Below are 12,494 nucleotides of genomic sequence, written 5' to 3'. Positions count from 1 at the left end.
GAGTATATGTGTTCTGACAGCTATATTCTATTAGTACTGCAGTACATTTTTCTTTTTTTTTTTTTTTTCTGTGAAGAACTTGATAAAAAATACACAACAGGATTTGTCATTGCCTTCAGGGAATTTGAGTTAAAACACTGGAGCTCTACTCTGTAAGGCCAACAGTGGGTTTAGCTGTGATACCTGAAAGGTCATCTTTTTCCTTTTTAAGATACGGATTGTGTGCTTCAGTACTGCAGTACATTTAAAACATACTCCCTCTTCATTTGAGGGGGCTGGCAGTGGGTGATGAAGTATTCCTGCGGAAGGCTTTGTGGTTTGGAGGTCATTCCATGCAAGTCTGGATATTGCACTTAGGAGAAGAGAACACATTGTAAATTCTTGTCTCCAAAACCTTAAAAAACAAAAACAAAACACAGCGAACCTCAACTGTCATATTTATTGATAATGCAAGTGAATCAAAAGATCACAGTGGATTTAATTTTGATATGCTATTTTAACGAAGTACTCTCAGCTATATGTATATTATTTTGATGGTGGTGGTGTTTTATTTCTTTGAATTGAGTGTTAACGTTACTAACTGTCATATAGAAAGTTTTAGACTGTTATTGTAAAGCCTAAGCTTTATGTATATACATACATTGTATATATATGTGCACACAGGAAACCTCGACCCGTCTCTCAGCTGGTTGCACAGCAGGTTCCTCAGCAATTCGTGCCCCCTACACAGTCAAAGAAAGAGAAAAAAGACAAAGTAGAAAAGGAAAAAAGTGAAAAGGAAACAACTAGCAAAAAGAACAGTCATAAGAAAACCAGGTAAAAACTTCAGCAACTTTTCCTGTATTGGTAAAACATAATTAGAAAAGAAAAATGGAATAAAAAAAAATGTTCTGTGATTTTACTGCTTTGTGAGTCCTGTGGCATACTCTTTGAACAATAATGCTAAATATTTGAAGTTCCATTGTTGTAGGATGCCTATTATGCACAATGAGAAGTTGCAGTTTGTTATTTTAACCAGAAGATGGAGACCGGCTGAATTTAGAAAGAGTTGGATATTTTTGTTAAGGGATTCAACTGTGTTTTTCACACCACATAAAATTGTAGATACGCAAAATATGATTGCTAGGCTCAGGAAAAGAGAGAACTGGAGGGACTAATTATCATGCAGAATATTGCTGGGGGAGGCAGGAAGAGTGGAGAAGAAATGGGGGTAAAAGGAGACGGGGAATAGGGATGGGGGGAAAGACCATACCACACTGCAAGAGAGTGGGAAGGTGACATAGTTACAAAGAGATTTTGAAAGGCTGAACTGGGGTAGAAATTAATGTGACAGTGTAAGATGTGTATATTACCTAGTGATAAAAATCCCTGTGCTACATTTGGGATGCTGAATGAAAGTCCTGGACTCTTGGAATGGAAATGATGACACGTTACAGTACAAGCAAGCCATTGTAAAAGCCTCGTTCTTGACCAGAAGAAAGCTCCAAAATGCGAAACAAAGGCTCCAGCCTCCAAACCATCACAGCCTAAGCATAACATTATTGCAGCAGAAATGTGGTGCCAGAAAGCTCAGCAGTATACAAGACATGTAGTCTAATCAAAAGTGGGAGGAACTATTGATTTTTTTTGGAAGCATTCCAGAATAGTCCAGCGAGGAAGATCCTTTGGGATTAGTTATGTAGAGAAGTAGCAGATGCTTCTCTTGTGCCTGAAATAGGATCATCGGGATCAGAAGCAGGGAGAGATTTTGAGTCAGGAGAGAACAGTCTTTAAAATAGTTACGGTTAGGATTAAGGAGACTGAGATGTTCCAGCAGGAAGAATGCATTTACATTTTTCTCTAACACTCAGATGTACTATCTGTCTTACCAAATGCAATTGAAGCACTTCAGTTAGGAAGTACCTAAAGCTAAAATAGTAAGTATTTATGAAGCTAATTAAATATTATAAATGGAAATAATCATTATTGGATTGCAGTAGCACATTAAAAATGCAAAAGGGAGGCAGGGTAAAAGAGAAAACACTTAAAAATATAACTAAAACATAACTAAAAAATCTTGGATGAAATACTGGTATTGAGATTTGCATTAAGAATGGCTATTGGAAAAAATACTTAAGCACTTCAAACAATTTTTCACAGATTTGATTCACTGGGTACAAATGCTTAGTTAGTTTAAGCAGATTCCTTCAATATCCTTTTGGGAAGAGGATATCCTTTTCTCATTGCCTGAAAATTTGTATATTATTGCTGGAAAGAATCGTAAAATCTGAATGCACACTGAATATGATTAATAAGCTTCAGGCATACCACTTATGTAGGTTGATAATGCTGAACTTTTCTCTCTGTTCCCGTGCTACAGAGCAGCAGCTTTTCAGTTCTTTTAGATTTTTCAGCCACACTACTTCAGCCCCAAGGGAACAAGATGTCAAATCCTTGTTCTATTCTAGCAGAGGAGAAGCAGGAGGTGTTTCAGCTGAAGTGGCTGGGAACCAATTCTACTTCAAACAAAGTCAGATGATAGGGTAAAGGTTAGGACTTTGCTGTTAGCACACCTGCTAACATATGATGTCATATGAATTTATTTTATTGCAGCTTAGGCTGGTGAAAGCTGTGGAGTCAGTTAAGTGCATAAAGCTATGCTCTTCAAAATTGCTGGTATAAATTCACCTGTCTCATGACAATTTGCCATGGTAGTCAAAGGAAAATTGTGAATTTAAAGTCCTTTATGCTCATCACGAGCAAAAATGTGACGCAGAATATCAGTCAGTGTCCTTTTATGATTCTTCACGTTGTGAAAGTCAAACAAATGAAAGAATAGACAAAGAGACTTAATTTATCTGTGCTGTATGATTACGGAGCTCTTTGCTTATCTTAAATCACAGCATGTGTTAGGGATGCCAGAATTATTCTGTGAAGGGCAGTATAAATACTGCACTAGCAGTCTTAGTGAGTTTTTTTTCTATGACATACAACTGCTGCACTTTTATGGGGAATTTGTAGCTAAAATTGTATTGTTGAATTCAGAAGGCACAGGTGAGCTTTTCGGACACCAACATCCTCATAATTGAACACCATTTCCTACCTAGAATGGTTGCTTAAGGCTGCAGAGACACATCCTTCCCTGGCTCAAATTTATAACTTCTAGCCACAGAAATGAAAACCATAATTAAATAATAAATAAAAACAGATGAGTTGCACACATGAAGGTTTGTACTGCAACGCAGTAAAAATATTCACATGATAAATTTTCATATAATCTTAGTGGAAGGTGGAAAAGGTGTTATTGTCACCTATTTTAAACTTAAACTAATGGGAAATACTCTACTATAAGTACTTGTGCTACATTGTCATCTTATTACATGTTCCACAAAGCAGTATTATGCAGATGTTACTTGCATGTTCTCCAGAGCTCCTAGTAAGAGAGAGAAAGACATGATAATGAGATGGTGTGTGTGTTTCTAATATGATTCATTATGCTTTATTTAGGCCACGATTGAAAAATGTGGATCGAAGTAGTGCTCAGCATTTGGAAGTTACCGTTGGAGATCTGACGGTCATAATTACAGACTTTAAGGAGAAAACTAAGTCACCACCTGCTTCCAGTGCTGCTTCTGCAGATCAACACAGTCAGAGTGGCTCTAGCTCTGATAACACAGAGAGGGGAATGTCCAGGTCATCTTCACCCAGAGGAGAAGCGTCCTCGCTGAATGGGGAATCTCATTAAAGTTTATTTCCTCCGGTTTCTTTAGTCTCTTCTCTTTAAAACATGCAAATACATAACTTCTGCCACCTGTTACCACATTTTCATGACAGATTATCCATGCACAATTGGTATGTTTACTGAAAGATAATTTATGCAGTTTAGAAAGAAGAAGAAAAAAAGCGCAGTGGTAGAAATAATTTAAATGCAATCTGAAAATGCTTACGAAGCGTTTTCAGACCAACTGTTTAATCTTTGTGTGTAGAGGTGCCATGAAAATGTGGTCTGAATGTTCATACACAGTGTTACTGGTAAGTCCATTTTCACTTTTAGTTTAGTGAATTCTAACAACTCTTGGGAGTCTCTACTATTGGCATGTACTGAATTTAAATTTTTATAACATAGTTCAAGCTGCCTAAATATGTATTATCTGAGAATTGTGAAACATAGTTATATGTATGCAAGTCAAAGATCAACTTAATCAACTATTGCTGCAACAGAATTTTCATAATAATTATCTTAAAAACACCTGCTGGTACTTGGTGTGGTTAAATAGGAAAATGTTATTAAATAAAACATTTGTATGAATTTTTGCCAATGTTTGACACATTTTACTAGATTACTGTTAATGAATTATGTTAATGGTTTTACCAATATTTTTTTCACACTTAAAACACTTATTGAAATGTTTACAAGCAAATACACACACACAAAAAAAAGTGAATACATTCTAAATATCGATTGGTTAACTCTACAGTTCAGGAGGAGTCACTGTCACTATACACTGCTATCCTACGTTGAACCTTAGATGACAGCATTTGGCAAAACTGACATTTGGAAATACAAAAGTTTGGTAAAGCTTTAAAAGTAACTGAAGTACAGTTTTTGTTTCTGCATAGTGCTCTTCCCTTGCCCCAGATTTACCCAGCGTTATATAACCAGTTCCCGTTTCATTACAGAAATACCAGATGTTGCACAAGAATAAGGAAGTAACAATACTATTACTATTTTTTTTTAATTTTAGATCAACTTATTTTTATTTGGCCTATTAGAAAATATTATGTCATAAATGATGTATAAAAGCCCCACAGTATCCTACTTTATGGCATAAACTCATTATTTTATGCACTTAGCAATATACTGATACAGAGCAGAACTATTTACAGTCCCATCTGGTATTATGTAAAATTACCAATAAAATATTTTTGTGAATACAGATTTTTGCATTTTTGTTTACAGCCAATAAGTGTTTTGGTATACACACATCCAATCCATGTATAGATTTAAATTATAGATTCAGGTTGAGTACAAAAGTCCATTTAGCTCCTTTCAGTGAGAGAGTCCTCTTACACTCCTGTGATTCTTCTTCTTCTTTTTTTTTTTTTTTACATTCAAAATATATAAGTTTAAGCCCATGTAAAAGTTGAATGGACCTTTTTGGTAGTGAATCCTAAATTATTCCCAACATGTGGTACATCTTCATAACAGCTAAAAGAATGGATTTTTGTAGCCCCTGACAATTGTGATGTTTGGTGGTTTCTTGTAGTAATGTATTTTTCTGTTTTTAATGCAGTACTTCTACAGGCACAATAGTACTGTTCTATTTTGTAAGATGCTAGTTGTGAAATACAGTTAGTTGCATAAAATGAAAGTCTGATGTGATATCTGAGAACATACATACCTCATTCCTTGGTGTTGCTGTTTAAACTTTTTAGACATCAAATGTTAATTATAGGCTATTTCAGGTAGATAACTACTGACCTGTTTATTATGTATTCTGCTTTATCTTACTAAATAGGATGTCTGTTCATTGCAATTACTTGGCCAAATCTTAGTATCTGTAAAAAAAGAAAAAGAAAAAAGAAAAAAAAAAAAGAAAAAAAGAAAAAAAAAGTATTTCAAGGTTCTTAAATGTTTTTGGGGCTGGGCTGTTGTTCTGAATAACATATACTAGTTTTTAGAAAAAAAAAAATACATGCTTCTCAAATTTATTTTTTTATGTTTTATTTTTAGGTGGGACTATTTGCAGAATATACTGGTGTAATGGATTACAAGAGAGCTGAAACTGTTTAAAGTAAGCAGTTTAATGGCAGAATCATATAGCAAGATGTTTCATGAAATGTGTTTCTAGTTTAAGGTGTAATGAATGCTAACACATTTCAGTATTCCTTGCAAACAAATAATAATCTATTACCAGTAGTTCACTAAATGGGATATTTATTTTCATTTAACATTATGTGAATAAACCACCCAGCACTACCAACAAGAGGTCTCTTTGTATCTTCAGAAATAAGTAGCCATTTGGTTTGGAAGGAAGGGAGGATGGAGGGGTCTTCACTACGTTTCAACTGTCTCTAGAGAATAATCTCATGAATATGGTACAAGTATAGCTACAGTCAAAAAGAATGCAGAAAAGTCTTATGGAAATCTCTGTTCTTTATGGAATAAGATGTAGAAATGCAGTTTCTGACTACAGATATAACAGATGAAAGGCAGGACAGTTAGGATCTAAAATTTGAGCTGTGGTGGTTCTAACTGAAATACTGCATAGGCAGTGTTTATGTTGCAGTGATGCCTGTTTAGGCATTGAACAATCTTAAGATAATTTTTGTCTGTTTGTGATTAAAGGGATGTGACAATACTGACAGCAGAGTAGACAAAATTCTAAGTAGAATATGGCAATTTGTTCATAATGTTCTTATTTAAATGAACTTCACTTTCATAATTCCTGAGTAATTTTGACTTGTAGTAATCCTAAGATGTTTTCCTAAGTGTAAATATATTTAAAAGCATCTTTACGCCATTTATAAAAAGTGAAAATTTAATGTTGTAATGTATTTTGATTAGCTATTTTACTCTGTGACTGTTCTCTCCATAAGAATTGTTGTTTGTAAAACTCTGTATATGCACCAGTCTTCAACAGCCATACATTCTGGGTTGCTTATGAGGGGATGATGCAACAAAGGCAAGCGTGATAACGTTCCATGTAAATGAGTTCCTTTACGTGTTGATTGTCTGGCTTCAGAAAGGAAAAGGGGAAGGCAATGGGGGAAAATGGCCTATAGGTTAATACACTGATAAAGTGTGTAATAGCTTGGTCCTTTATCTTCCTAACTTTACAGCTAACTGTAGGTGGTGTAAGGAAAAGATATACTGTTAATACATCTTCTAATTTCTTCTGAAGTTACGTTTGCATCTTGGAAAGAAACAAAACTTGTTCTGCTTAGTGGCAGGTTCAAGTGTGCTGTATAAAGTCTTGATTCTAACAGCAGTTAAAACAAAACCAAACAAAGAGAACCCTTCACCTCTCAAAGATTCTCAGTATTAGGTCTCTAAATTAAGGCTGAAGTTTTAAATTGAAGTTTTAAACTATTTAAAGCTTCTCTAGATATTTCCTGTTTTGTGGCAGATTGTAAAATCTCAAAAAATGTTTGGGCTGTATAATCTGTGCACTTTTTGAAAGATGATGGATAGGATATTCTTCAGTAGCCATACAGACAGAATACTTTTTATAATCTGTTCCCACAAGTTCTTTACAGTGGTCAGGCAAGTCTTCCAGACTAGATATGTGTATGGCTCTGCATCTTAGGTTCTTCGGTTTTTCTCTCTCCTGTCTCAAAAGCACGATGGTTTTCCACATGCTGATTGACCATTGCTGTGTTATACAGGAGGAATTTGGCATGGAACTGTCTATTGTGTACTTCTATGCACATCCAGCATTCTTTAACCATATCTGCATCTTTCTCTCTGTCACATGCCTTTAGTTGACTCTGCTGCCATTAGGGAGTCTGGGTATGCTTCCCTTCAAGTATCAGAAACCATGTGGAAAAGGAAGTGTGACTTAAGAGTTTCTTCTCCAGCAGCAGCAAGCACTATACTTGTAAGTTTGTCCTGTGCTAACTCAGGAATAAGATAGATAAGATAGAAAGTGAATGCTGTTTTTGGTGGTGGACCACTCAAGCATATTTTGCAAATGCATTCTTGTATTTTAGTGTTGAGATTTGGGTGTGCTGGAAATTGAAGGTTTTTCTTAACTGAATTATGCCCCCAGCTTATGACAGAGCAGTGTTAGCTTGAAGGAGTATAACCTCATAAATGGGCAAAAGCTGTACCATAACATTAGTCAAACTGAGGATAACTTTGTTGGTTTTCTTTCTTCCTGCCAAAATTCTAACCAGGAGATGCAGATTTAAGAGATTTTTCTGAGACAGATACTCAGCTTAGTTTGGTGTCAAAAAAATTATATATATATATATATATATATATACATATTCATGCTTTAGTAAGAATTTACAGGATTTAACTATTAAAATAAAAATGTACTTCACAAGTCACATATCAGTACTTCACAGAAATTATTCTAACTTCCTGTGTAGATGGATATGAATGGAGTAAATGGTACAACAGCAAAGAATGGCTGTACCCTTGCTAGTAAATGGTAGTGTCCAACAGAAAGTGACTTGCCTTAGACTTTGTGCAGGAAGATTGTGTTATGTCTGTGTACAAAGCCTGGACTCCATGTATACCCCTCTTCGCTGTTGGTTTCAAACAGTGAAAGAAAATGCATCCAACAAAATAAATTAGCTGCACATCCTAGAGTCTTAATTATGCAGGAGCTGTATACAGTTGCTGTTTGACCAGATAGGTGAAAAATACCTCCCTTGTATAATACTTAATCCCTCAGAAGTTGATTTTCATCCTAATCTTGCCCCTTTTATTATGGGAAATAAATGAATGTCATCCAAAATATCTTGTTCTGTCCACTGACACAGGGAATTGTTCAGAGCAATTAGTTTAATGTGCACAAGAAGTTTTAGCTTTACTTTTAAGGAATTAAATATGAAAGATGAACATCAAAAGCTCCATAGCTCAAATTAGTATTGGTGAGTGCAGTCACGATTGATTGCTCTGTCATTTTGTGTCTGTAAAAGACAAAATGATAATCTAACCTAAACACTTCTTTTTCCCATACATTTGAAAAGAAAATGACCACCAGAAATGACACTTTTCTGATAACAAAAATTTAAAGAATGTTTCCAAGATCCTGTTTGTTTGTTTGTTTTTGGATGAGAGTATGGTGTATCTTGATGGAGATAGGAATTTCCAAGCAAGAAATCCTCCAGGAATATGTTTTCAGGATCTGTCCCAGGTGGAAAAGTTACATCTTTAATGACACCATTCTTTGGTTATAAATACTGATGGTAGTCAAAGTGCTTGCAAAGCAAACAAGCTCCCTTAAACTTAAAATCTTCATTGTTGCTTGAGACCAATTGAGCTCTAATTTGCAGTGGACATACTGAGTAGATGACTAAGGAAAAGAGCACGCTGATCTATTTTTGCATAACCTGCTAACTGCATGCTCTTAATGTTCCTTGTGTGAAGAAGCAAAAGTGTACTTGAGCAGAATGTATGTAAACAGCACTGATGGAATCTGGCTCTCTGCTCCCTTCTCAAATTCACTAGAGTCTACAAGCTGCAAATTCTTCTGGTTCAAAGGTAGTTACGAACGCTTGGTTGGTCACTAAAACATCAGTTAGTTAAGCCAAATCAGTGGTCAGGCCAAGATTCTACTTTCTGAACATCCACTTTGGGACTACAGGGATCTAATTTGTAACTGATATGCATTCAGTACACAACTACCATCCCTGAGCATGAAATAATCTATGTCAAGCTGATGCTTCTTTGCAGAGAATAAATCAGAATGCTTCACTGTGAAGCCCAGTTCTTGATGGCACAGATCTCTAAGCAAAAAATAAATAAATAAATAAATAATTGCCATCTGACTGATCATCTCTCACTGTAACAGCCTTCAGCTGTGAATTAATCTAACCAAGGAAAATCTCTTAAGATTACATGTGTTTGTTGAGTCTCATCAGTCTCACCTCTGAAGGGAATGCAGAATTCTGATTCCTTCTGTCTTTATTTTCATTGAGGTACACCTAAAGGATAACTGGATGCAGTGATTTTGAAATAATTTAATATGCTGACTTTTCTAAATGGGAAATGTGACTGCTATTCACGGTTCTTCAGCTGTATCTTGGTTTCTGTAAGACTAGCAGTGCTATGCGGAGCTTGGAGATCATCTATCAGTATTGTCAGTCATCCACGTTTCTACATAATTGACTTACTGGAGATATTCTTGCTGAACAAACTTAGACGAATGCTATACCATTCAAGCATTCTGGTGGAGGTAGCTGGCTTTCTGGGATGCCAATTACTGGTCTTCACACCTATATTTCTGCAAAGGGTCTGATTCTATTGTGGGGCTTCCAAATGCAGAAGAATAAGCTAAATGCTTTCCCACTGGTGGAGGTGTAACGCTGGTAGGTAACTAGATCTGAAGGGTTTTTCACAAGGTTCAGGAAAATAGTCTTGGTGCTGGCTGGAGATAGAGATGCCTGGAGGAGCATGCGCAGACACTGAGGACTACATTTCCTACAGAAATTGAGTAGGCAGCATCAGTTTCTAAAATGTAAACAATTTCTAACAGAAAGACTGAGAGTAATAGGAAAAATGAAAAGAAAAAAAAAGTTCAGAACAATACCTAGAAAAGCTTCTACATAATGACTTCTTGAGTACAGCATTTTCTTCTGTGTACGGTGTTGGAGGTAGGGAGTATCTCACACTTTGTGTGTTCTCTGTATAGCTCTTGATACCTGTTGGTTCAGTGACTTTCAGCCAAAAGACAGATGCAGATTTTTGTGAATTTCATGATCATTTCTCTCTTGGGTACAGATCATGTACTGAAAGGGCAGTTGTTCTGGTTAAAGGTAACAAAATAGCTTCCTATTCTACATTTAGATACTGCATAGTTTTAGAGGGTTTGATTCCTGGGCTACTAGAAAAGGGATAACTTTGTGTTGGAAAGGTAGTAAGGATCCAGACTAGAATGGATGTGGCTCCTGAAAAGAGTTCTGTGGCTGGTACTTCATATGGCTGTTTTCAGTGATTAATCTACACTTTAGCCAGTTAATCTTGATGTGTTAATAGGGCACCCTCACAGACAGATCAGAACTACCAACAACACTGTCAGATGCTCTTAAAATGTATTAAGTGCCTTATACAGAGCATCAAAGAGGCTATGATTCAATTGGTACAAAGTTTGTTAGGAGATTTACTCCTCTGGATGGAGTTACAAGTTGTTGGTTGTAATGAAGGTGATGTTCCTGGTTATAAAGCTAGAATCTTATGTTTTATTGCTCATACAAATACCTAATAAGAAACAGTCCAGAAATTTCAGAGGCTTTCAATTCGTAAAACATATGTTCTTTGGTAGAGATTTTTTTTTTCCTTGTAGTCAGCTGTGATAGCCTGCTTGGAATATCACAGAAGTGAAGCAAACCTGAGTACTTCTGCATGCTTTCACACTTCTCAATTTCCCAATCAAGAGTAGTACTGCCTTTCTTGGGAAAGGGGTACATAAGTTGGATTTATTCATAGGATTTATGTTTATCTGATATAGTTTTTAAGGGTTTTATTGTCAGAAAAAGGGCTTGTTGTTTTGAAAATAAAAATCTTACCTGCCAGGTGTCTTCCCCAAAATGAGTAAGTGCCTTTTCTGTTCTGACTCTTAGAAGTATTTACGTTGTCAGATTGAATCTGAATGTCCTGGATAAACCAAGAACTAAGTACCAAGTGTTACCAATGGTTTGAAATCCTTTCACTGAAAGAACAAGAGACAGAATGTAAGCCACTTGAATTATTTTGAGACCTGATGTTATCAGAAGTTTTATAACTGCATATGAATAGTATACTTCTAAGAACAGTGTAACATTTCAGGAACTTGATATTGATTAGGAAATAAATATTTATTAAAGTAAGTATATTAAATAAATATTTACTTACCGATTTAAGTAAGAGAAAATTTTACACCATGGGGGCAACAGTCTTGCTGTGAGCAGTCCTGACTACTTAATGGAAAGTAAACTGAGGCCCTGAACTCCGACTGTGAAAGAATGCATTTGGTGAGATATTGGGACTGTGAATCTTAGGTCTACATTCTAACAAAGTAATTCTTCCCACCTAAGTTTTAGCCAATTCTCAAGCAGGAAAGAAGGCATGAGCAGACGTCAGTAAGAGGCCCTCTGGTATTATTGGTGCTGCTTCCTATCTCTAGAGGATTTTTTCTTTTTTTTAATCTTTGCTCAGGACTGGTACAGCTGAAAGTATATTTTCCCTTCATTCTTAAGCCTAGATTTTGAATGGAGTTTCTCTGAGACACTTTTGTAGTGAAATCGTATTCCCTACGAACATTGAAGACAAAAATAAACATCTCTGTGAACAAAAAGGTTGTGTGTGGTTGTCATTTTTTAAAACACATAATTTCACGATAAAAATTGTAAAGGTACTCTGAGCCAAACGTAACGATGATAATGGTCTGCACTCAGAAGGTGGCAGTCAGAAAATATAGCATACATCCTGAGGTGCCACAGAATTTCTGTCTGGTACAACAAGTTCAGTCCCAGTGAAATGCTCTCTTAAATAAACGTGGCAGTGCAGTGCATTCAGCCAAAGCGTGTGTGTAGCAACGCGGTAAGGCTGCCTTAAACTGGCCTCTTCCTGACTTCAGTTCAAAGACACGTTATTAAATGAGTTAAAATTCTGCAAGCTGAGGGGAAGGGGCTAGAAAGAAAGACATGATAGGAATCAGTGCAAAGATGGTTTTCCAGAGTAAGTGCCCCACAGTCAGTGATAATGGAGTTGTTTAAAAGCAAATCATTCTGTCATTACTTCACGGCTTTTGATAAACATACAATCAGTTTGAAATGAACATAAATAGATGTGTTTGAAGCCC

General features: G+C 35.9%; 1 protein-coding gene across 3 annotated transcripts in view; it reads left to right on the top strand.

The window, feature by feature from the left end:
• Positions 1-11,987, top strand: part of YAF2 (YY1 associated factor 2) — a 33,398-nt gene extending 21,411 nt beyond the window's left edge. For all 3 annotated transcript variants that reach the window (NM_001007850.2, XM_046937896.1, NM_001397025.1), the window contains 2 exons: positions 664-816; positions 3,487-11,987. In NM_001007850.2, the coding sequence (NP_001007851.1) occupies positions 664-816; positions 3,487-3,724 (391 nt within the window). In that variant the 3' untranslated portion in view covers positions 3,725-11,987. The remainder of the gene's footprint in view (positions 1-663; positions 817-3,486) is intronic.
• Positions 11,988-12,494: the final 507 nt, after the last annotated feature.

This window comes from Gallus gallus, chromosome 1 (genome assembly GCF_016699485.2).
Source record: "Gallus gallus isolate bGalGal1 chromosome 1, bGalGal1.mat.broiler.GRCg7b, whole genome shotgun sequence".
Classification (NCBI taxonomy): domain Eukaryota; kingdom Metazoa; phylum Chordata; class Aves; order Galliformes; family Phasianidae; genus Gallus; species Gallus gallus.
Note: the sequence above shows the minus strand (reverse complement) of the source record. Positions and strands in the feature narration are given on the sequence as shown.